Source organism: Pundamilia nyererei, unplaced genomic scaffold (genome assembly GCF_000239375.1).
Source record: "Pundamilia nyererei isolate P.nyererei 1_Seehausen unplaced genomic scaffold, PunNye1.0 scaffold00039, whole genome shotgun sequence".
NCBI classification, from domain to species: Eukaryota; Metazoa; Chordata; class Actinopteri; order Cichliformes; family Cichlidae; genus Pundamilia; species Pundamilia nyererei.
In genome coordinates this window covers 741,632-768,587 of record NW_005187440.1, presented here as the reverse complement: position 1 = coordinate 768,587, position 26,956 = coordinate 741,632, and the positions used below count along the sequence as shown (strand labels likewise).

The 26,956-nt window shown below is 41.5% G+C and overlaps 1 protein-coding gene across 2 annotated transcripts in view; it reads left to right on the top strand.

Moving 5' to 3' along the window:
- The first annotated feature begins 6 nt into the window (after window positions 1–6).
- The window catches only part of celsr3 (cadherin, EGF LAG seven-pass G-type receptor 3), a 109,417-nt gene continuing 82,467 nt past the window's right edge, over window positions 7–26,956 (top strand). For both annotated transcript variants that reach the window (XM_013910265.1, XM_013910264.1), the window contains exons 1-3: window positions 7–3,513; window positions 23,168–23,511; window positions 26,598–26,886. In XM_013910265.1, the coding sequence (XP_013765719.1) occupies window positions 117–3,513; window positions 23,168–23,511; window positions 26,598–26,886 (4,030 nt within the window). In that variant the 5' untranslated portion in view covers window positions 7–116. The remainder of the gene's footprint in view (window positions 3,514–23,167; window positions 23,512–26,597; window positions 26,887–26,956) is intronic.

The following is a 26,956-nucleotide window of genomic DNA, read 5'->3' as shown; positions in this document are numbered from 1 at the left end:
ATAATAATAATAATAATGAGGAAGAGGAGAGAGGCGGCGGGGGAAATAGATATGAGTCTGAAATAGAAAATTCGCTGTGGCCTGGTCAAACGCAGTGGGAAAGCGCGCAGAGAGCGATGGCTCACCCAGGATGCTCTGGTAGCATTTCCACTGACTGCTCAGCTACCGCGCGCGAGGACGGTGCACATATGCAATTAAAACCCGGTAAGCAAGTGCCACTAGAGCCCGAAGGTGTCAGACAGGCAACGGGGCGGCAGATGGGAGATAAAGGAGAAAGGCAGAGGGAGGAAGAGGGCTTTGAGGGGTCCGCTGTTGCTGTTGCCTCTGTTTGGGGAGGAAAATTACAGGTGGGGGAGGGCCAGAGAGAGGCGCGGCTGATGGGAGGGAGAGAAACAGGGGCAGAGGAGGAGGAGTGGGAGAGGGGAAGGAGAATAACAAAGGCAAGCCAGGCAGAGGAGAATGAGGCAAAGGGAGAGAAGGGTCAGGACAGGGGCAGTAGCACCACCATCACACAGCCAGATAGCAAAATAGGGAAGAAAGAAAGCCAGGGGGATGAAAGCCACCAGGGAGGAGGCAGAGGGGAGGTGGAGGGGAAGGAAAAGAAAAAGCACAGTTCAAGGGGAGAGAGGAGCCTGGAACGACTGATAATCGTAGCAGATGATGATACCTCACAGGGAGAGACTGAGAGAAAGATTTTCATGCCATGGTCTCGCTCGAAACGTGCAGCCAATAGGCATCCCCATTTCTCCCAGTACACCTACCAAGTACATGTGGCTGAAAACCAGCCGCCTGGCACATCAGTGATCATCATGTCCGCCTCAGACCCAGATGGAGGAGATGCAGGCAGGCTGAGCTACACAATGGCTCCGTTGATGAACAGTCGATCATCCGACTACTTCCACATTCACCCAGACACCGGCCTCATTACCTCCACTCAGATTCTTGACCGAGAGCATATGGACCTACATTACTTCCGGGTCACAGCGACTGATCATGGCTCCCCTCGCCTCTCTGGCACCACAATGGTGTCCATCACTGTTTCAGACCGGAATGATCACTCTCCTATATTTGAGCAGTCAGAGTACAGGGAGACGATTAGGGAGAATGTGGAGGAAGGCTATCCCATACTACAGCTGAGAGCGACTGATTCAGACTCCCCATCCAATGCCAATATTCGTTACCGGTTTGTTGGTGACTCAGCTACAATGGCACGGGCGGCCTTTGAGATTGACCCTCGCTCTGGCCTCATTACAACCCGTGGGTCAGTGGACCGGGAAACGAATGAACACTACACCCTGCAGGTGGAAGCCAGCGACCAGGGGAAAGATCCGGGGCCACGCTCTGCTACCGTTAAAGTTTTCATCACCGTGCTGGATGAAAATGACAATGTGCCACAGTTCAGTGAGAAACGCTATGTGGTGGCAGTGAAGGAGAATGTCAGGCCTCATTCTGAAATTCTCCGTGTCAGTGCCACAGACCGGGACAAAGATAGTAATGCTGTTGTTCACTACAACATCATCAGTGGCAACAGCCGTGGGCAGTTTTCCATTGACAGCGTCACTGGTGAGATCCAGGTGGTGGCACCACTAGACTATGAGGCCGAACGAGAGTACACGCTCCGCGTTCGCGCACAGGACAACGGGCGGCCACCTCTTTCTAACAACACTGGGATTGTCAGCGTCCAAGTGACAGACGTCAACGACAATCCGCCCATCTTTGTCTCCACACCATTTCAGGCATCAGTGCTTGAGAGCGCCCCGATTGGTAGTTCAATCCTCCACATCCAGGCCATTGATACAGATTCTGGTGACAATGCTCGTCTGGAGTACAGGCTAACTGGCACAAGCTCTGACACCCCATTTGTTATCAATGCCGCAACAGGCTGGGTCACCGTAAAGTCTATTCTTGACAGAGAATCTGTGGAGCACTACTTTTTTGGCGTGGAGGCCAGGGATTATGGCATGCCCCCTCTTTCCGCTACAGCCAGTGTGACTATAACAGTGATGGATGTTAATGACAACCGCCCTGAGTTCCTCCAAAAGGAGTACTATGTCAGACTGAACGAGGACGCAGCGGTTGGCACCAGCGTAGTGACTGTCACAGCTGTCGATCGTGACGTCAACAGTGCCGTGACCTACCAGATAACAGGAGGAAACACCAGAAACCGCTTTGCTATCAGCACGGCGGGAGGGGGTGGGCTTCTCTCTCTAGCTCTCCCACTGGACTACAAACAAGAGCGGCGCTACGTTCTCACTGTCACTGCCTCAGACAGAACCCTCCATGACACCTGTCAGGTGCACGTCAACATCACAGACGCCAACACACACCGCCCTGTTTTCCAAAGCGCCCATTACTCTGTTAGTGTGAACGAGGACCAGCCACCTGGAAGCACCATAGTCGTGATCAGTGCCACAGACGACGATGTTGGCGAGAATGCTCGAATCACGTACTTCCTCGAGGACAATATCCCGCAATTTCGCATCGACCCAGCAACAGGAGCCATAACGCTCCAGGCAGAGCTTGACTATGAAGACCAGATGACCTACACGTTGGCTATAACAGCCAAAGACAACGGCATACCGCAGAAATCCGACACGACATACGTTGAGGTGAATGTTAATGATGTCAATGACAACGCTCCTCAGTTCCTCAGTCCCAGGTATCAGGGAACAGTGAGTGAAGATGCCCCTTCCTACACCAGTATTCTCCAAATCTCAGCCACCGATCGGGATGCACACGCCAACGGTCGTGTTCAATACACCTTCCAAAACGGTGAGGATGGGGGTGGAGACTTTACCATTGAACCGAAATCTGGGATCGTCCGAAATAGCAGACGTTTGGATCGCGAGAATGTGCCATTCTATGAGCTCACTGCTTATGCTGTTGATCGCGGTGTACCCTCTCAGCAAACTCCTGTCCACATCCAGGTGACAGTCCTCGATGTGAATGACAATGCCCCTGTTTTCCCCGCTGATGACTTTGAGGTTTTAGTAAAAGAAAACAGTGCTGTGGGTTCTGTGGTGGCACAGATAACAGCCACCGACCCTGATGAGGGTGCCAATGCTCAGATCATGTACCAAATTGTAGAGGGCAACATCCCAGAGATCTTCCAGATGGACATCTTTTCAGGAGAGCTCACGTCACTCATTGATCTTGACTATGAGACGCGCAACGAGTATGTCATTGTGGTCCAGGCCACGTCAGCACCTTTAGTCAGCCGTGCTACTGTCCGAATCCGATTGGTGGACCAGAACGACAACAGGCCAACTCTACAAGACTTTCAAATCATTTTCAACAACTTTGTGTCCAATCGGTCCAACAGTTTCCCCACCGGGGTAATAGGGAGGGTACCTGCCCACGATCCTGACGTGTCAGACAGACTGTACTACACCATCGAAAGGGGGAATGAGCTTCACCTGCTGCTCCTGAATCACACCAGCGGAGAGATCCGACTGAGCCGAAAACTGGATAACAACAGGCCGCTGGTGGCTCCCATGCTGATCTCCGTCACGGGTAAGAGACCATGAAGGGAAAAAAGTGAGAGAAGGGAGGGAGGGTGCATGTGTGTGAGTGTGTGTTTGCAGTCAGTTTAGGTTGCTCTGCAGCTTTATTCAGTGTAAAAAATATTGTGACGATAAGGAGTCCAACGCCACAGGTTTGTAAGTGAGTGAGAAAGTGGGATGACAAGGCTGCATGCCACTTGGCTGAGCTCTTTGCATTACTTCTACCTTTTCCTTTTGTGTCTTTCTTTTGTCCTTATCAAAGATACATGTTTTAAAAAGTATTTTTAAGTCTGAAACCCATCCCATGTGCTTGTATGCCATGCTGACGCAATGATTTACTGGAGACAAAGCCAAAAAAGAGTAGTATAGACAGATAAAAGAGAAATATTGATTGAAATCGAGCTGTTATTCAGGTTAGATTTACCTGAAAGAATGCGAGATAACAGACTGATGTTGGCCTAACACATTTTCAAAGTGTAGTGAGAAAGACATGTTTTCTGTGTAATGGGGACTTTCTGTGGAAACGAAAACACAACTGAGCAGTGAAAACTTTCAAAGATGGGCTGCTGAGGATAATCTTTAATGTGATGTCATATCTAATTTTTGTATCAGTCACCATGGTTGCCATTTTTCCAGACTGTTGTTAGCGTTTGGCGTAAAACTGGTGTTTTGTTTTAGGCATTTTTCTTGGTAGAATGGGAACTGCGTGTAGTTATAAGCAGAGATCAATATCACAGCACTGCAAACACAGTTTGATTGGCAGGATCCAGGCTAAGTGCAGTCCAAGTTGCCATAGCAATTTTGCACAATTAAAAATCTATCGAGCCGGGAATCGAGAGCGTGCATGACTCTGACAGGAAGAGTCAGATATCCCTGATATCCCATTAAATTGTCTTACTGCTTCGCAAATGTGCTGTCTCTCCTGATGACATATGCCACAGGATCAGCCTCCGTCAGCTTCTCAGCATAACTTGTTCATCACGCAGCCGTGAGATGCGCTGAAGAACGAGATTAAACTGAATTCCTGTTTTGTTTTGTATTTTTCTTAAATTAATATTTTAAGATATTTTTTCCACACTTTGTTGATTGTTTGTGTGTATTTCTCTCTTAGCTTCGGGATAAAAGAATAAAGCCCTTTTAGGGAGGCAGTAAAGATACTGATGTTAATGATCAAAGCCTTTTGAACACAAAGAAAGGGAAGAGGAAAAGAAACGAGTGCAGCATTGTTGTTTTAAGGACCTGGATAGTGCTGTGTTTGTATTCTGTCACAAAACATTAGTAGATGAACGCTGGCTGGGGACTGTGTGTGACCTCCTACCCTATTTACACTGTTCTGATACCAGCAATGATCACGGTTTATACATATTCCACTTGATGTCATTTTGGATGAGCGAGTGAGGGATCCATTGAGCAAAGAAGGAAGTAAGAGGAATGAGTAAATTAAAGCAAACAACCAAGAAATAAGTGATGGAGGAGGTGAAGGGATGAACATGGCTGAGTGAATGAGTCACTCATAGTCAGAGCTGTGGGCATGAGATAACTATATTAAGGATATCTGTTCTCAGTGACATCATACAGGTCCAAGACTAGAAGAAACGATCTGAGCCAGAGCATTTGGAGCAGTCTGAAGCTTCAGCTTGTACACACACTGACCTCAGTATTTATGACTTTGGCCATGTTTAATATTGTAACAACAAAACTCATAATTCACAATATTTGAAATTTAAAACCCAATATCACGTTCTTAACTTACATATGATCATAATAACTGCTCTTTTAATGTAGGATAGACATAATGTCCTAGGATGAGGTCCTGGGCTGAATTGTTATCTCAGTCCGCCCCTGGGGCTGGGGATTTACTGTCACACTCAATTTAAACTGAAGATTAAAAAGAAAAATCATTAAAAAAGGCCGATTGGGTCAATAAATAAGTCACTGAGTAAATGAGCTGGAGTGTGAGCAAAAGTGCAAGTGAACAAAGGAATTAATATGAATTTGCGCGTTTTTAACAAATGAACTAACTTGCGATTAAAGAGGAGCAACGGTGAGTAAGTGAAGAAGTCTAGCAACAAGCAAAACCGCTGAGTGTGTGTGTGTCACAACTGCATGTATGTTTGTATATTTGTGTGCATTCACCCTTGTCTCCATTGGTGTCTCACAGTGTGCGCTCAGCTCGCTTGAACCAGACTTATGGATTCATTTCCAATTTTCTCACTGTGTTTCTCTCACGATGAGCATGCTTTGCCCTCTCTCCTCGTTCCTCTCTCTCCCCTCTCTCCATTGCTCCAGGATTTGACAGTTATGAGATTATAATGAAACAACAGTCAGCCAGAGTCAAGCTCGGAGCAAAGCTGTCACTTTCATTGTGTGCTGTGTGTTATCTGTGACTGCCCGTCCCTCCTATACCCACCGCTTTCTTCTCCTTCTCCTTTTATTCTACCCATCTTTGGGTGGATGAATGAATGCTTCGTTTTCATCCTTTGTAATAATTCTTCTGTCCATTTTTGTGGCTTTCCTCCATCAGCCATCTTCTTACTCAGTTTCTCCCTCTTTCTTTCCCTTCGTCCTCTCTTTTCTTCTTCTTTTCTATTTCCCTCCTTTCCCTTATTCCATATTCACTCATGTGTTATCCTCTCCTCCTCTTCAGTTTCCCTCCTGGCATTCCTCACCTAACTCTCATGGGCTGTTCCTCTTCCATGGTGAAACCCTTTCAGCTCTGCTCTTCACTTCATTTCTCCTCTTTTCAGTTTTCTTCTTTCCCTCCTCCCTCTCCTGGTGCGTGGCTGTGCATGTACTGAATGTGTTGTATACTATCAGCAGGCGTGTGCGAGTGTAGTTTATGTCTGTGCTTCAACAGCTTTTCTTCCTACTCGTGCTTGCGCATTATTTGCGTGTGTACAGCACTTCTGTGTGCTTCTGTGTTCATAAGTACGTGTGTGTACTCTCAGGTGGCTCAAAGCATTGCACTTGAGGGTGTATTCATATCTTCTCAATGAATAATATCTATGTACGCCAGAGTTCTGGGACGTCTCTCCTCTCTCTGCCCGTCTTGCTTTCTTACTTCCGCACTCGTCCATACTTTCTTTCCTCGCTGTCTTTGTCTTCCTTTTCCATTTCACTCTCATGTTGTCTTTGACAGTTTGTCTCAGTCTGTCGGTTCTCTGGGTAATTCTTGTGTTCGTAGAGATTAAACACACCATTCATGCGCGTGCTGACAACAGTTTAAGGACACACGAACACACATGCATGAAACTGGCTTTAGGGTCAGCTGGTTGTGGCAGCAATAGCACTGTTTGGCACCCCAACAGGATCAGTTCAAGGTGCCCTTGAGCAAAGTAACCCCCACCCCCCCCAACTGCTCCTGTAGCCAGCAGCAGAGACTGTGCTTGTACTGGCAAACTCCCAGTAGTGAATGTGTGTAGCAGTTTTGACTGCACACCAGAGCTTCACTGGAACAGCAAACTCCAGTCTGAGACAAAGACACCATGGCATCATCATGTTTGAAGGAGTTTGTTGAATTTAGTAAAACCTCTGATACTTCATAAAATGAATGATGGCTAAATTTTATTTTACTGCTTCAATTTCAGGGTTTTGCTATTTTACAAGTTAATGCTGAAGTTACTAAATTATATACTACTTGCACCGTGAAAGCTAAACAATAACCCAAATGAGACTGTAAAGCAAAGAAAAAACCCCCCAAAAAAAACAAAAAAAGGAGTTAGTGATCATTATTGGCATATTTGTCATTGTATACACATTGTATACACTTTAGATTCACTTTAGAAATTAAGGATGTGTTGATAGTGATGTATTGACTGCACAGATGTTGTGAGCTGGGGCAGTTTGTGTTGTGGATAGTTGGAGCACTGACATACTCGTATGACATTTACTGTGATTGTGGTACATGGAAGACACACGTGCACTGGCGACTTCATCAGTTACATCAATACTGCTTTATAGTTTTTTGTTGCATGCTTTCAACAAGTTTGAGATGATTTGAGCTTCATGACCCGATGTGTTGTACACTGGATACTCAGGTCAAGAATATGTTGTTGGCCTTTAAACAACAGTCATGTAGTACAAAGGAGCTCAAAGTGTGCCAAGAAAATCTCCCCAACACCATTACACCACCAGCCTGCACTTTTAAAACAAGGATGGAAGTATCCGTGCTTTCATGTTGTTTACACAAAATTGTGATTGTGATGTGAATGTTGTAGAAGAAATCAAGATTCATAAAATCAGGCATTATCTGTTCTAAGTCGATAGAGGTTGCTGCCAGTGTGGTCTTCAGCTGCTGTAGCACATCTGCTTCAAGGTTTGCTGTGCTGGGTTCAGAGATGCTCTTCTGCAAACCTTGGTTGTGGTGAGCGGATATTTGAGTAGTTGTTGCCTTCTTATCAGTTTGTAGCAGTTCTTCTCTGACCTCTGGCAGCAACAAGGCATTTTATTCCATAGGACCGCCGCTCCCTGGATGTTCCCTCTTAGTCAGATGACTCTCTGTGAATGTTAGAGATGTCTGTGGAGGAAAATCCCAGCTGATCAGCAGTTTCTGAAATACTCAGTCCAGCCCGTCTGTCACCAACAACCATGTCATGTTCAGAGTCACTTAAATCACTTTTCTTCCTCGTTCTGATGCGTGGTTTGAACTTTAGCAGGTTATCCCGACCATGAGCTTAAATGCATTGTGTAGCTGCCATGTGATTGGCTGATTTTTGCATAAATGAGCATTAAAGCAGTTGTACCTAATGAAGTGGCTGGTGAATGTATAGGAACTTCTACTAAACTGATTTTACCCTGGAGCTTTGTAATGCATGCGTTAGCAACTAACAAACCAAACCCAAATTAGATTACATCAACGTGAACATACATAAACGAGTTTAATTTATTTTGTGGTGCATATAGCGTGGTGAATAAACATGTATCATATAAAGTACAGTATAGCAAGCGTACACAGAGGTCAGTGCACAGTGAATTCACTTACTGTACACATAGGCCACTCCACTGATGTTAACTATAATCTCACAGATGAGTACACTGATGTTTCACGTGTCAGGCACATTTACATGGAGGTCTGCTGAGAAATCTAAATGCCCCAGAGCATATGCATTTTAATGTTTATTTTTTACTATATTATAATGTGTTTTTACACAGTGTTATAACCCCTGAGGTAAAACAAAATAAAAATGGAGTCTACATCATTCATATTTCATCACTATTGTTGATGTCATGGTTGAAATCTGTTCTTGCTGTTCCTATTTTTTTATTTTTTTATTTTTTGCCTTTTCTATTTTTTCTATTCCACATGTAGCAGGTCTTTTAGAGGAAAATACCCAAATTGTGCTGATGAACAAAATTATTGTTTAAGTAGTTTTCAATGGCATGACATTATTTCATAGTGTTTTATATTTAGATTACGTTTACAGCTCACTACACAACTACTGCCATTCTTCTTCTTCTTCTTTTTTAATTCTGCACACAACTATTTCGGTCACTTTTATGTGTCTTCCAGGAATCGAAGTAATAAATATCTTCCTCTATGAGATTGACTGACTCACGAGTATGCCTTGGAGCAAAGCTTTCTAGTGTCACAACCTGGCTCAGAAGGGCCATGACTAAAGGAGGAGGCACGCTGTTTATCAAACGCAGCCAAAAAATAAAGCTTGAAGATCAGAAAAATCTGTTGTGCAGCACCTGCATTAGATTGAAATTGTGTGCGTGTGTGTATCATGAATGAATGAAAAGACAGAACCATAAAGAAGCACGGCAGAAGAGCCAAAGATGTGCAAACATCAGTTTTATAGACTGGGAACACTGGGTGTCCTCCAAGTGTTTAACCCTGAAGTTTGCCTTCAGACATATTTGGATCATGTCATCTAAATGAGTCATTATGTAGCGTAAAATCAGCTTTATTACCTCCTGCCGTGGTTATCCGATCATGGGAAGCTATGCTGATGTTTTTTGCTAAACCATACACATTACTCGCAAGACACACACGGAGCATGAGCGTGTACAAAATGGGCTCAAACCCATATCATCATGAGTCCATGACATGTACAAAAGCCCATTTACCATCCACACTGTGCTACACATACAGTACATAGCTAACCACAATGTAGCACTTTAGAAAAAACTTCCACCAACCCATTAAAGTCCATTAGATGTCCTCTAAATGTCTCAGTCTGAGCATAAGACTGTGGAGTGTCACATACTTTCTTCTCAGGGCGATGCAGAGCCAGATGGCAGGTTTCTCCGGTGGGTAATTAGTGTCATGTAATCATGACATTAAACCTGTAAGCTGGACAGGTTTTCATACTGGCCAGTTTCTGTCCCATGTTTCATATCAGTATGTTTTTAAGCTTTGCTCAGCTCTTAATTATGTCACAATTGCAGATATTGAGAAATACAGGTGGTGACTTGTTTTGACGTAAGACCAGTGTTTGTTTATGAGCATTCGTCTGATTTCATGCAGTGGCTTTTCGCTCAGTGAACGTCAGAGACATTTAGTGGTGGATATTAGCTATTTTATGCAAATAAACAGATTAATGAATTGCAGCTGTGTCTGTTCCCCAAGCTTTCATATTTGCAGGATTTGCAGTGAAGGATATTTGAAATGTCAGGTTACTATGCTGTCATGCAGCTCTACAGGTTTCCACCTGGGATCTGCCCTTTATGAATGAAGTCCACTTGATACATATCTTTCTCTCTCTGCTAAGAGTGTGGTTTGAGTGGCAGAATAACTGCTACAAAACAGCGATAAACAAGGCAGCATTATGCACAGGAGGATTTCCGAGGACATGAAAGAATATTCTGACAGACATTTTTACGGAGTTGAGAGCATTACAAATTCATGCTCCCCGTTGAAAGACTTGCAGCTGCTCTGGGACTCCTCTGTTCCTGAAATCTGCTTTTTACACCTTTTTTTGGCACCTACACTCATTCTGAGCAGCCTAACATGAAAACCTGTCCACTTAAAAACATCTTATTAAGATACATCTGTGAAGGTTCTCAGTCATCCAGGTCATCATAGTCAAAGGAGCTTGCAAAGAAAAGCATCTGAACTTCTTTAAGTTGCTTGAAGATGTTTCACCTCTCATCTGAGAAGCTTCTAAGGTCAATTGGTGGGGAGTTCCAGATTTATTAAGATACCTATTAAGATACCTTCTTATACTGGAGACACATAGTTCTTATCTGTCAATATCTGTCCAGAAAAGAGCTTGAAATAACACAATTTTAAGGCTGAAACTGGTGTAGATTAACCTTTTATAATGGAGGAGCAAAAATCGAATCTTGACATGCAGCCAATTTCTCCAAAACGTCTTGAGCACCCAGTCCTCCACAAGTTTTTTCTTTGAATGCTTGTAACGATTCCTTTTCGCTGAAGAAGAAACATAAAACTCATTAGAAGTTCATCGCGAAACTTCAAGTCTCCTAACCTTTGAGGCATGAAGGAGCCAAGTACTGAACGGCAAGAGGAATCATAAGATTTCATAAACAGCAGGGCTTTTTTATGACCTATTTATGCTCATCTGGGGCTAAAGGAGGATGAGAAAGCACAAACTGGAACATGCTAGAATTTCGGTGCTATGTTTAGCGTTGACTCATCAATAAATCATTACCGCATTAGGTTTACGACTCTAACAGGATTATTGTAAACAAACAAGATCACTGCAAGGGGAGAAGCTGGACAGTAACTCAGCCTCTCGAGATGCAGAGTTGGATTTAAAAAGGATGTAGCAGGCTGTTTGGTACCACCTTTGGGACAGCTCGGGATTGCTGTCACTTTTTATAGTGGGGGAAATAATTAGTTGATCTCCTGGTGAATTTGTAAGTTTGCAGTCTCTTATTTTTATGCTCATTTCATTTTAATGGAGAGGGACCAAATAGTTAACATTACACAAAAGTTATGAATTGATTTGGATGTCATTGACTAAAATAAGCATTTGATCTCCAAGCCAAACATGACTTAGCACTTGGTGGAGAAACCCTTGCTAGTGAGCACAGTGGTAAGATATTTGTTTGTAGTTGCTCATCAGATTTGTGCACATCTTAGAAGGGATTTTGGTCCACTCCTCTTTACAGAAAGCTCTGATTCCTTCAGGTTTCTTTGCTGCCAGCCGTCAACTTTAAGCCTGTATAGACACTCCTCTGGCTGTATGTTTTAAGTCATTGTCATGCTGAGAGACCCATCTGCAACACTTCAGTGTTCTGCATGAGGAAAGGAGGTTCCTGTCCAACATTTTATGTTAAACTGGCCCCTCAATTTATGCTGTACCTTCAGCATAATGTTTTCACCTCCATGCTTGACTGTTGGGATGGCGTTCTGTAGGAAATACGCAGAATTTGTCTTCCCCCAAACACAAGAGCTCATCCGTGCCAGAATTCTGACTGGGTTGTAGGGGATCAAATACATATTTCACTCAATGACACACAAATTAATTTATAACTTTTATATAATGTGTTTTCTCTGGATTTTTGGATGATATTCTGTCTAGAGACTGTTCATTTCTTTGGATGTGAGCAAACTAACAAATTTGTTGCAGTGGGGGATCAAATAATTTTTCCCCCACTGCACATGAACTGAACTGAAATATACTTATGATGGCGTTTCAAATTTGACGTCATACGAACACGTTTGATATTAATTGGTACTCGGGTGATCAGCTTTGTTCACATGGTGCTCCGTAATTGTATCCCTGAATTATTAGCGAAAGAATTGTGAATCACAAGGATATGACACATATTGCTGATCTTGTAAACAGGGTTTTAATTGGTAGTTAGTTGTCACTGCGTTCTCTAATTCTTTGGGCATGTTCAGGTTGGCTGCGTTTTGGGTTGGCTGTAATTATCCCTGCATTAATTTGGATTTGGTCCGGGTATATGTCACACCAACCCACAGAGGTTTATTTGGCATGGATTGTCTTCCATGCCATAATTTAGGATTACATTTTGACTGTATAATTTACGCTTTTCTGTTTTCAGCTTTTCTCTTCTGATTGACGCTGCAGTAATGAGAAAAGACATGACACATGGTGCAATCGGACTAATAAATAGACACAGACACATTTGATTTTTTTTCTTAATTTGATTTCAATCTTACCATATGGAACTTGTCTTTAATGTATTTTTCATACATATTTATTCCATTATCTACCAGAAAATTGTGTTATGTAATGCTTATATGTGTATTTTTGTGGCCCATATTGAATCATAACAAATCTCTGAAATAGAATTTGAAAAGATGAAGTTATACATATAAATTTGGTTTAATTCAGAACAGATGTCCATAACTTGGGGGTTTATTATTGCATGCAACTAACCCTTATGCTAACTAGGTAATTACCTACACCTGGAGCATTTGCATTTTGCTGGTTAAGCTCCTATCTGTTTCTCCATCTGGAGGTGGGGGTGGATGTTGACTTGCAGAATTATTTGGAAAAAACTGCACAAAAAAGCCAGCAAAAAAGCGCTGATATGAACACTACATGATGTTGAAGTTGAAGCAATCACAGGGTCTTCTACTGAGAGCATAGTTTCCACTACCTTTTCTCTTTACGTTAAAAGCCGAGTACCAGTAATTATAATTTAAAGCATTAGTGAGCATTCTCTCTACATGTGTTTCAATGATTGGTGTACATAAGTAAGCGTCACAGTTGTCCTTATTGCTGCCCCTACTGTGCTGAGTGGACCATTACTGCTGCACTATTACACCGCCCCACAGGAGCAATTGTTTGGAAAATTTAAATTTGGGATCTTCTCAGCTGACAGACGGTCCTAACAGTGATAAGAGCAATGAAAAGCTCCAACAGACACACCCAACCTCAGGAGCTGACTTTAATAGGACAGCAACTGTGCAGCCATAATGCTACGTTCCAAAAACAGCAAATTATTTAACATAAAAGCTGCACCGGGCAGTACCCACAAAGCTCTTTTTTACACCCTTCACTTATTCCCGCTCAAACATAACCTTTCTATTTGTTGCACATCTGCGAGAAAGAGCTGAAAAAGATGTGGGATAAATCTGCAGGATGGAGGACGATGGCTGCTGCTACAAACAGCTGCTAACCAATGTCACGTCTGCATGTCAGCGAGGTCACTGCGGATTTCTTTATAAGTACAATAAGCATGAGGGGATGTACAAATGTGATATGGGCTAAAAAGACGTGCATGTGTATCTGGTTGAATGTAAAGGATTAGAGCTTCTGTTGTTAAAGGGCGGTTTAACCCATCATGCTGCTGATGGTGCTGCGTGAGCTCGTGTGTTTGTGCGTGTTTTTTTCAAGCTGTGTTCCACTTTACACTGAAAATAATGAGTGCCCAGACCTCAGGGGCGGAAAGGCTTTAACAAAGAAACAGAGCGCAGAAATCAGCTGTCAAGCCAACGCCTGCGTGCATGTGATTGGTAATGATGCATACATCCTGTTTTTCACGGCTGTATTATTTTATCAGCATTAATATATGGGCTCCCTCTCTATTTATTGTTTTATTTGTGTGCGAGCGCCACTTTGCCCATCTGTACTCTCGCGCGCGCCCTGGGAGGCGAGTCATTACATTTAGGTGACTGTGCTTCAGACGTTCTTTCCCGCGCTCTGTTAGCAACTTCAGAGAATTTATGTGTGTTCGAAAAGGGCACCATTTGTTCAGCAGCTACCGCGCCTATTTATTTTCCTGACCTGAGGGCATCTTACGCAGCTTAAAAAGTCCACACAATTTTTTTGTTATATAGCGTTTCGAAATTTCAGCCTGCCCTTGTATTTTGTTAAGGCTTTCTGAGGAGGGTGAACGTAGAGGAGAGAGAGGAAAAAAGGGCAAACAGAGGGATGTGACAACACAGTGTGAAATGGGATTTAAACCCTTGTGGTTGTGAATACATGGGCTGTGAAGTAATGGGCTGAAGGCACCATGACAGCATTTAGCGTTTCGGAGATGTGGCATATGGCTTTTGTTCAGTGGAAATCCAATTTGAGTGTTTTGGGTGTTGCATGGTTGCTGTAATATATCTCCCCTTTTGGGTTTTTTCTTTTAATCTCAACTCCATTTACAGTATTGGGAGTGCATACAGTTTGAGCCAGACACTTAACAATGGCAGTGCTAATGCCATGTGTGAATGAATTAACTGAATTAACGCGGATTTGAACGACTAACCTTGCCAGTGTCAGCGTTTGCACACATAGCCACAATGAAAATAAAGTGAAAAATTTATTTATGTCTGCATATACGTATGCCACAATCCTCCATTCAAATGCCGCCTTTTAAAATGAATATTGAGTGTCCATCTGTAAGACATTAACTTAAGTCACTATATGCTTATGTAACTTAATGGGTGTTTTCTCCATCAGCGGCAATGCGACGATTCTGAATGCAAGAGACATGAATCATATAGTCTAAATACAAAAGAACAGTTTACTTTTACAGCACGTTCAAGTTCTTTAAGACACGTGGTCTAATATCCAGTGACTAAAAGCATCAACAAAATAAATATTACACTACAGTACTGTGCAAAGGTCTCAAGCTGCCCCTCACTTTTTTAATATATGGGTATCAGATGCAGTGACTTATTGAAATGTGCATGAAAGTCAGAACTCTTCTTTGGATGTTTCTGCCTTTTGTTCTGTTTTCTGTCAAGATGATCAGACACCGCTTTAATAATGTTGAGGTCCAAGCTCTTGGCGACCAATCCATGACTGATAGAGTTCTTTTGTGTGTTTTGGTATTCTTTTACTGTGTTTGGGATCATTGTCATTATGAAAAATGAAGCTGTTTTCGGTCAAACACTTTCCCATTATATTGCATTTGGATAAAAACCCGACGATACCTTTCTGTTTTAATTATTCCATCAATTTTGACAAGATCTCCAACACCACTGGCTGAAATGCATCAGCAAACCATGAGAGATCATCCACTGTGTTTTACACATGCCTGTAGACACTCAGTGTTGCATCACTCTCTTGTCTTCCGTGCGTATTGGCAACAATTTAAACCAAATTCATCACTCTATAAGACCCGTATGTGGTTAGTCTTGTCTGATTTGGCATACCTCAGCTTCTTGATTGACAATCTTCCACTGAGATCATTTGATGAGGCTTCAGTGAACGGTAAAAGGATCACCAGAAGGGCCAGATGCTCAGGTCCTGGAGCTCTCAGGTGCTGCGTCACATGTTTGCTGGATTCCTCAAATTTTTTGAGGACACACTGCACAACAAGATATGCCAAAGTTTTTTAGCCAATAGATCTTTGGGGATCACCTTGTTGGTGCAAAAATGTTCTACCTGTCAAACATCGTTTGCAGTTTCGGTCAAAGAAATTAGATCAAATTATGTTCTCATTTCAAACAAAAGCAGCCGAAGAATACCTTTGAAAAACCTCCAGCAAGCCTGTAGAACTACAGTTTTGCTCAAGACCATGTTAAAAAATTACCAGACTTTTGCACAGTGCCCTGTCTCCACATACTAACTCAGTGCAGTCTGTTATACATACTTATATATGCACGATCTGATATTGTCGTGTTGGTGTTGTTCCCAGATCAACATAGTAAATGTTGTTCCAGGATCAACATTGCAAGTGACCAATCAGAATGTTGTGACGTCATACTTTTGCGACTTCGGGAAAAACCGCCGTAAAACAAAAAACTGTACTTAAGCTGCGAGAAACCGCCTCTGTCCGCCGATCAACCGACCTTGACCCTAACCCTTTAATAAACGCTAAGCAGAATTGATATTGTCCTTGCAACATTGGAATTTCATAAATGCATGAATAACGTCACAACAATGTGATTGGTCATTTGCAATGTTGATCCTGGAACAACATAGTAAATGTTGTTCCAGGAACAACACCAACACGACGATATCAGATCATCCCTTATGCCACATACTTATATAAACTATAATATTCCCATTTCTTCACTTTTATATTTTATATTCCCATCGACTTCCACAGGATCACCAAGGCAGCCCTCCAAAACACTTAACGTCCCACTATAAAACTACAAAAGTATGTCACTGATATTTCGATTTGCTTTTCAAAACACCTGCGTGTTTTGTGATCTTTTTTAAAAAAAAATAATGAAGTCCATCCGAGCAGTATCTCCAAACTTTTGGTGATGTGACTGTCCTCTTCAAGGAAAATGCCTGGGCTCTGCTTTGTTGCCTATCCTTCTTCCAAGTATGGCAGCTTTTGAAAATGCTTCTAGGACTGTTTTTTAACTTCAGCTGTGGGTTTCAATTGTACGCTACTTTGCAGACTATTTCCGTCCGGATTTCCAGGAAGCGAGCTTAGGATGCTCTGACATTCAAGATCCTTTGAGTGTGCTATTAGTCAGGCTACCTGGTGCAGTGAGATAGCACTGAACCCCTTCAACCCTTTGAAACGCTGGGGACCCACAAAGCATCTTAGAACCAGAGCACCGATCGGAGACCAGCCTCTCTTTCACGGTGTGTTCATGTTCAGGAATCCATGGGACCACACTGATGAGTTCTGATCAGTGTGTTTATTCTTAGAGCCTTTATGCACGCCATCCCCAAACTCTCCACCGTCTTTGAAGTGCAGACACACGAAAGGGGAAAACGTTGGCTCAAAGCCCAAAGGAGCCATGAGAGCTTGCAAACACATCTCCAAGTTGTTATTTACAAAATGCTTTGTTTTCCCATGGTCCGAAAGATGCCAAAATAACCCTCCATTTGTGGCGTTTTCAGTTTGGAGACTATAAATGTTTCATTGTTTCTATGTGAGCTAAAGTGCAGTGGCGTGAAGTCATGGTGATGTATTAGTTATGACTTCCTGGCTTACAGGGGAAGATTACCTTTACTCTCTCACCAACAAATCCTACTCCGTAACCAAGTGGAAGACACAAAGAGGATCAGTTCAAAATTACGGATCAGGGTCGCAGAGTTATGATGCCTGACGTCTTAGAGTTGTGGGAGGAATTTAAAGGACAGTAAGTCACTTGTGGTCAGGTTTGATAAACTGTTACTTTCACACAGCGGGTTGTGTCTGTTTACACTTTCTTTCTATCTTAAATTGAACTCAACATCAATAGATTCCTTTAGTTGTAGAAGTCAGACTTGAGGTGAAGTCAAGAATTCAGACGTGGCAGAAATATTCTTTGACTCAAGACTCATTTGACTCAAACAGCCCAGATTTCTCACTCATTTATTAGTTGCAACTTTTAGCCAAACTCGAGTTAGGATGCCAGGTCACGTACCTGTATAGAGCTGACCTTACAGAAGGAGGTGATTAGTGAAACGACCCGGTCTGTCAGCACACGGGCACGGTTTGCTGTCGTAATTGGTCATAACAGTTGTGCATGCTGAATTGCTGCTCTTTTCAAGCTCAGTATGTCTGTGTAGAGCGATGCGTGAAGAGCCTTGTGCTAAGTGCATGCTACTCAGATTATTTAAAGTAACGAGAAGAGCCAAATGAAGATGTTTTCTGTGTACATTTATGTGTGTCTGCCAGGTTTAGCGCACTGGATTGTCTGCTGGGGGGTTGATGCTAAAACCTTCAAGACAAAAAGGCAGTGGTACTATTGACTGTTTCATTTGAGACTGTTAAATGATTTGTTCAGTTGTTAAATGTTCCTGTTTGAATGCCACTGTTGTCCCCAGTGGGCCAATGAAGGAGGTTCCTAGGAGGCAGTGAAAATATTCAGCGTGTCTGGCAGATGAAATAGTTTTGTTTTTTCCTGTCAGAAAACATTTGAGAATACAGTTTGCAGAAGGCTAACACGATATGACTATTAAACACATAGCAGTATGAAAACAAATAAAACAAATCAATCGAGAGTTCTGTCAACTCTTTGTGGTGCAATCTCACAGGTTCCCCATCAATATGATCAATAATAAAAGGGCATGAAGCAGCTGTGGAAAAAAGGTCAAATAATCAGATGAACGGTCACATGTATTCTCCTTTTTTGTTCAAATTAGACATCTGTTTTGTAGAGAATGTTTGTACATTTGTTTTACTTTTGCCTCTGCCTTTTTATTACCTGTGCCAGGAAGTTGTGTTTTTCATAGCATATGCATTTGCGTGTGCATGTCATCATTTCATGTCTTTGAACGCGTGATCTCGAGAAGTTTTAAATGAATTCTGTTTAAACTTCATAAGGTTGTAGAGTGGGGTCATCTTAACAATCCGTTAAAATTTGGTTTACACCAAAGTCTTCAGGGTCAACGTGATTGATGATTTATTGGTCGAAAATGGACCAAAACCCATTTAACCTAGAAACTATTATTCTTACAAGTGTGATGTGTATTGTCTACATATACAAAGTACCATATAAGGATTTAAAATATGATGTCACATTTGACCTCTGACCACTCCTTCAAGTTCAGTAGATTAATCTGATGTTTCTCACTGCCATCGTTTGTACTGACAACATATAGGAATATAGGGAATGATAAATGGGGATTTTAAACATAATGTTACTTGGTGTTTATTACTATTTTAACATTTAAAAAGATAATACTAAACAATGAAATGAATGCTACTCAAAAAATTGTACTTAAAATTCTGTCAATAGGCTTTAACAGAAAAAATAAAAGTCTGCATTTCCAAATGGGTTTTTTTCACTTCAAACTTCTTAAAATATGTCGAAAAAAACCCCCACAATGCTATTCCACTCCTTGGTTGAGGATTGTGCTCTTGGAGTGCTTCTTGTTAACAAAAGTTTTTGGGAAAGAGAAAAATCTGCCACGTCCTCACTTCCTGAAAGAGCAGTTTGAGTTTTAAGGTGATAATTTATAGCTGCTTTTTCTCATAGAATTAGATTGATGGGAATCTTAGGTTCACGGTGTAGTTTACAGATTTTGCAGTTGTTTTTTTAACCTAATTAGTAAGGGTTGGAAAAGCTGGAGTGGACATTGTTTAAACTTTGAACAGAATTCCGGGCCAGATTAGAATCCAGACACGACAGTCGAATCTGTTTTTCTCATCTCGCTCTCAGCAACACTCACATTTTTATCTACTGGATACAAGACATCACTGAAAGCCCGTTCTCCGTGTTTGAGCAAGAGAGGCTTAAAGTTCATTACTTCATGTCACAGATGTCAAAGTTGGCTGTTGGACCAGGATTGGCTTCTAAACTAGTTGTAATGACACAAATCCTGCCCAAAGGTACATGGCTTAAAATCAGACTTTATAAGAGCCTGGATTAATTTAAAAAGGGTCTCCTGATGTCAGATGCTCAACATACATCATGCTGAACAGCAATAGGGTGTGTGTGAGTGTGTGTGTATGTGTCTATGTAAAAGAGGGTACTACTCGAGCAGATTATCCTGGGTCTTTTCATAGATCCCTGTCTCATTTCAATGACAATGGGAGATCAGTGTCAATTAGTGCCGTGTCTTTGCATTGTGATCCGGAGAGGCGATAATAAAGCTGGGTTTTAGCCTAGGAAGACGAAGTGACATTTAATTATTTCACCTAATGTATCCTGTATGTGCTGTACTCTATGACCGTATCAGTTTGATCCAAATGTGTTTCTTTATGCGCATTATTTCCTCCTTATGTTCTATTAAAATGTCCCCTACAGATTGTTTGCTAGGTTTGCTCCTCCGTCCCCTTCACAGAACCACTCTTCCCTCTGGCTGCTCATTTGTTATGATGGCCTCTGGATTTGAGTGTGTGTATGCGTGCATATGTGTGTGTGTCTGTGTGTGTGTTAGAGGTCAGTGGGGAGTGAGGCTCCTCATAATCCGGTAATCAAACCAGCTGCCACCAGACCCAACCCCCAGCCTCCATACATCCGTCTTTCCATTCTCTCTCGCTCTCGCTGTATGTCCTCCTACATTTATCCTGTTCTTCTGACAGTTTTACGTTCTGCGTTTTTCTTCCGTTTGATGTCTTTTTTTTTTACACGTTAGAGAATCGCCAAATAACCATACATAAATCAAAAATCTAAATAAAAGAATTTGATTTTTTCCCTTTTTAAAACTTAAATAAATTCAATTAATAACATCCTGAAATATTTTTACTAAAGCATTAACAAAGATAAAGATTTGTGTTTATTTATAGTAGCGTAAACAAATTAAGCCATAATCTCTCGTTTTATTAATCCCTGGTTAAAAGCTCTCTCTCTCCCCCTTTTTTCCATTTCAGTTTTCAGTTTTTAATAAACCTTCTTCGCGCTCCTTCACCCTCCACCGCCTCTCTGTCCTCCTGCTCATGTCCATGTCACATCTTCCCTCTGTCTCTGTTCACCCCTCACCCTCCACCCATAATGCTCCTTTTTCTCCCTTTCTTTATTTCATTCTTTCCTGTCATTTTTTCCGTGTATTGCTTTCTTATGCTGTGTTTGTGTGCATTTGTGTCCCTTTATAGCTTATTTGCCAGCTTGTTGGACCAAATTGCTTTACAGCATACAACACTGCCCAGCAGTACATCCAGTTTAGATTAAACACACTTCGTGTCTGCGAATAAAATGGGTGTTTGTGAGGGCTGTGACCTGCTGCGCTTCCAATGAGCTCATTTTGTGGACTCCCAGCGAAAGGAGTGCCCTGTCGAATCTGTAAGTAAAGCTGCGTGTGGGAAGATGGAAACCCAACGCTTCCCTACATGAGAACGCTCAGTTTGCGCGCCACCTTCTGTGTGACTCACAAATAGATGTAGACTTCAGAGGATCACTTTTCTATTACTTAACTGTAACACATGATAATGAACTGCATCATCCTTTCCAGAGACTAAAGTGGACCTCAGAGGATTCAGCACTTTTATGCTGCAAATCTCCTATCACCACATCTTATGCCTGACATGTAGGTTCACAGATGATGACTACATTCACACATACAGCAATACAGAGTGTCTACAGCCATGCTGTTTGATCTTCGGGGCTGTAGTGGAAGTAAGAAGAGCGAAAAAGGAGCACTAAAATACTTTGTGTCATGCTGTCTCCAAGTGTCAGTGAAAGCTAATGCAAAAAAAATAAAGTGTTTATGTGGAGCTGCTGCCCATGTTCATACTCAGACTCATACGTATACAACATATACCTTCATTGTATCAGATTTTTCCTATTTGATGTTATGAATTTGCTTAAGCTTAGAAAGATTAGTGGTGCTGGTTCAATATTAAAGGCAACATTAATTATTAGACAAAAAAACCTTTGCTAAGACCAGCTAAACCAAGGATTTTAATACTCTAAAAAACACAGTGTGAGGCTTCTGTGCTTTGTATTTCTAACCAGTAGCACCACCATAAGTCAGTCATATTTTACCATTCCCAGTACATGTAATCCAGTTGTTTCCTCCAGTGCTTACCTAGACATTCAAGCAGACCACAAATCACCTAATAACAGCCGATCTGACTGCCAGGCCAGCCTATATCAGCGGTACTTCCTGTTTTTCCATGGGGCTCACTAATTTAAGTTGCTTAAGCTTCCCTGCAGTCGCTGTTGCCTCTGCTACTCGCTCCAGCTCCTTTAATGCTATAACTGACTTAATCAGTGTCATATCGGTTGTCACAGATGCCTACCTTTTTGTTTTTCCCCTGGGGTCCTCATGCTGCTGCCCTCACCTTTCCATCTTTGCATATTTATTTGTTGAAATTTTGTTATGGATAAAAAAAAAAGTATATAATATTTATTACAATAACTTAGGTGGTGTCAAAGCAGACTGCTATATTCAGGCTCCATAAACTCATTTTCTTGTAACTAGACAATCATATATAATACTATTATAATACTGTATAATATGTCCTACAGTAGTAATTTATCTGTTAGATATCTGTGTGAGAAACTTTCAGTGAACCGCAAATGTAAAAGAAAGTGTAAATAATGTAATTATCTCATAGTAAGACTTCAATTTTTATTTTTATTTTAGGTTAAATGTCATTAAAATATTAGAAATTAGGTTAATTTTAATTAAATTGTAAATATGTAAAGAAAAAGATACAGTTAAAGATGAACTGTAAACGATATTATAAAGAGTTGTATCTAAAAAATTCAATGAATCCAGTGGATCAGATAATGTTCCTGCTTAGACATTAAGATATCAAAGCTTCCTCCTTCTTATATGAGTTCTAATGTCACAATTCCAATATATTTTAAGGCAAATAAGGATTATTTATGTTTTTGCATGAGCTGTTTTTGCTTCCCTCAGACCGTACTGTCATACAGCTAGAATATTTTATCTATTTTATATGTTGTCAAATCTACTTCTAGTGACCAGCACCTCATGGTAACCTTTGGTGTGAATGGATTGTAAACACCACTTTTGTTACATGAATATAAAACTAAAATGAACTCCATCTTTTATCAAGATCAGCCAATGAGCTTCAGTCCCAGTCCAGTGATAGAAAACGTAGTTTCTGTGGTATCATCGACACAGAAGCACTGGTAGTTTCAGTTACCTGTGACTTTCTCTCCCACTCTTAATCAATTTAAGTAACATAAAATTACATTAATTACATTACGTTAACACGGTTGTGACTACTTCCTGTTTTATCTTTGCATTGGTGAATATCTCTGCTCTTCTGTCATCTCTGTCATTCCTCACCTCTTCCTCTGAAGCTTCCTCTCAAAGTTTCTTCTTTCACTCTGTGCCCCGTCCACATCCTGGTCACTGACTGTGCCACTCTGACTTTCTCTCTCGCTTTCTCTTTCCTTATAACCTGCATAAGTTCCTCTTCTATCCGTTCACCTAACTGGCTGCCCTCTGCTATCTTCTTCAACTCTTCAGATGGCGTCCACAGCATTTCGGCTCAGTGTGTTCTCCGCGTCCTCATTATCACAGAGGACATGTTGGGCAGCAGTGTCACTGTCCGCCTTCAGAACATGTCCCAGGAGCACTTCCTGTCACCACTGCTGGGAACCTTCTTGGAAGGTGTGTCCGCTGTTCTCTCAGTTCCTGTTGAGGATGTTTTCATCTTCAACATTCAGCCGGATCTGGATGCGGCACCTGGAGGAATCCTGAATGTTAGCTTCTCTGCCGCGTTGCCGGGCGGACATTTCTTTCCCTCTGAGGCCCTGGAGGAGCAGCTGTACCTGAACAGGCCGAGGCTGACGTCACTGACACAGATGGAGGTTAGTCCATGTGCAAAAAGACACACACAGAGGAATCACACCTCTGAGTGTCTGACTTTAACTCCTTCATCACATCACAAAGGCAAAAATGTTGGCAAGCATATAAATACCATTTAACTCTCTCATATGGTGTTTCTCTGGTTCAAAGCATGGTCTTTTTGCTGTATTGAAAACAAGAATATTCTTTGAGATTAATGAATGTACCTTTAATAATCGCCTTTAAAAATAGCCTTACACTCTTTCAGGCTGCACATGCACTGCATGAAATTATAGGAAGCTAGTTAATAAATATTAATCATTTATGAGGTATAACATTTAATATTTCTTGAAATTATTTATTTTAAAATGTATTGAGTTATTAATTCATTTTATTAAAAAGAATGACAGTAAGCCTATGTAACAGAGAAATATTCATTAGCTACACCTGTTTAACTGCACATTAATGGAAATATTGATTCAGCCAAACACATGGCAGCAACTTAATGAATTTACGCATGCAGACATGGTGAACCCGACCTGTCAAAGTTCAAATCAAGCGTCTGAATGAGAAAGAAAGAAGATTTTAGTGACTTTTGAATGTGGCATTGTTGTTTGTGCCAAATAGGCTGGTCTGAGTGTTTTACACGCTGATCTCCTGGGATTTTCCTACACTAGAGTTTATAAAGAATGGTCTGAAAAAGAGAAAATTTCCAGTGAGTGCCATTTGTGTGGGTGAAAAATGCCTTGTTGATGTCACCGCTCACAAGACAACAGGGCAACTGTCAACTCAAATAATCACTTGTTGAAACCAAGGTATGCAGAAGAGCATCTCATCAAACCTTGAAGCAGATGGGCTACAGCAGCAGAATAACACCCTGGGTGCTACTCCTCTCAGCTAAGAGCAAGAAATTGAGGCTATAGTTTACATGGGCTCACCAAAAGTGGGCATTAGAAGACTGAAAAAATTGTTGTCTGGTCTGACGAGTCCCAATTTCTGTTGAAATATTTGATGTAAACATAATCAAAACGTGTTTTCATCCTGCCTTTCATCAGGGGTTCAGGCTGCTGGTGATAGTGTTTTTTTTCCTTGGCACACTCTGTACCAACCCAGCATCATTTAAAGGCCTCGTCTGAGGCTTACTGACCATATCCATCCCTTTATGACCACGGTGTGCTCTTCCTCTGATGGCTGTTTCTAGCAAGATAATGTTGATTGTCATAAAGCTCACATCATCTCAAACTGGTTTCTTGAACACGACAGTGAGTTCACTGAACTCAAATAGCCTCCACATTCACTTCATGGATGTGCAGCTGGCATTGCTGCAGGAACTGTGTGATGCTGTCATGTCAATACGGAGCAATATCTCTGAGGAATGTTTCCAGCACTTTGTTGAGTCAATGCAATGAAGAAGACAGCTCTGATGGCAAAAAGTACTAGCAATGTGTAACTAATAAAGTGGCCTGTGAGTATACATCTGAGCTTGTTGGATGTGAACTAGTAATAACACAATACAGCTTCCTGTGGCACATCAGCCATGTGACTTTACAGAACAACGGGCAAATATGACCATTAAATGTTCTCATGCATGAAATCAGGAACACCTGGACAAGCACATCAGTTATGTAATGTTTACACAACCCAAGGGAATCTCGCGGTAAGAGAGAGATAGATAGAAGCAGAAGGAAGAAGGTGAATCCAGAAGGAAATATTTATAAAGGGGTGAGAGAGACACCAGTGGTGAGTGCCTTTGACCTTATCTTAACAGGCACTGTCACACAACCACACATGCAAACAGGATCTCAGCTCTTAAGAAGACACAATCTAGTGAATATATCTGGTCCACTGGCCTTAACAGCAAGCAAAAGCTGTAAATATACAATTTGGGAAAGTGACTGGTTATGCAAAGACACACAGCCCACTGTTGTCACTGTGTCCAAGGCAGCATGCTAAATGACTGATAGCTGGGGGGGTTGACCTGTGGAGAAGGTTAAGACTGCTAGTATCAGGTAAATGAAGGTAATATGAATATTTTAAGTACAAAGAACCAAGAAAACTCCAATGTGATAATAAAATTACATTGTTTAAAATGGAATAAATAAAGGCATTCCCATTTTAAATATGTATGTCTAACATTATTGAAGATTACCATTTTGTAGCAATCAAATGATAACTTTCACCAGTCAGAAGTGTGAAGCCACCTAACAAGTCAGTCAGTGAGAAACTCCTTCCCCAAACTACAGGTATAGACTTTTATAACCAGCCTATACATCATAGCAGAATTCAGAAGAAGGCGGGTTTACCTTACCTGCCTGCACATTTACTGTTTTGATTTATGTGCCAGTTTGACAGTAAGTATAATATAGTAAATAAACTTTAAAAGGCTGTGTAGCATTTTTGTTTTTTTGATGCTCCTACCAGTATGACTGTGACAGTGCCTTACAGTATCATGTTTATATAGCCATGAGCATGTTTTAGTGTATTAGCTAGCATGCTAGCATTCAAAACATTAGCATGCTAGCATGTTTAACTTCTCCTAAAAGAAAAAACATACTTTTTTTTTCTTTCATGTTATTATTTCTACCAGTAAAGGTTTTTAAAATACAAATTCAACCAGTAGCAGATACTGATGGTTGCTTAATTTGTTTTTATATTGTTTTTTCAATTTATGTATTTCCATTTGCCCAAATGATACAAATTAAGTATAAGAAACTGTTTTGGCATCTTTCTTCACTTCATCATAACATGTTACAAATTCATTAAACTGTATCCTTATGTCATTGTTAAAAATGATACTTTTTAAAAACTTTAATAATCATCAGGGAGATTTTTGCTTAATTAACTTCAGTACTAGGTGTTGATAATATTTAATGTACTTTTAGTTTAGTTGGATTGTTATAGTGATGCTTTTACTTTGCTTTTACTTTTTCCACCATTGCTGAAATAGATCACTGGAACACAAAAACAAGAACGATTTCACCGCTTATAAATATTAAAAAGTAACTTTATTATGAGTAATATAAGAAGCCCTGAGTGAGGACGCCTGAAAGTCTAAATTGAGAATATTCCTCACACTACACTGTATATGTTTCCTCTTCTATTGCTCCAGGTCCTCCCGTTTGATGACAACGTGTGCTTGCGGGAGCCTTGCCAGAACTACATGAAGTGCATCTCAGTGCTGCGTTTCAACAGCTCTGCCCCCTTCATCTCCTCACCCTCCATCTTGTTCCGGCCTATCCACCCCATCGCAGGACTACGCTGCCGCTGCCCAGTGGGATTCACGGGTGATTACTGTGAGACAGAGATCAACCTGTGCTACTCCAACCCCTGTCTGAACGGAGGGGTGTGTGCCCGCAGAGAGGGAGGGTACACCTGTATCTGCCGCGAAGACTACACCGGTGAGTAGCGAGGGAGTGTGTGCGTGTGCTGTTTGAAAGTGTTTTGTGGAAAAGTCTGTTTTTGTCTGAC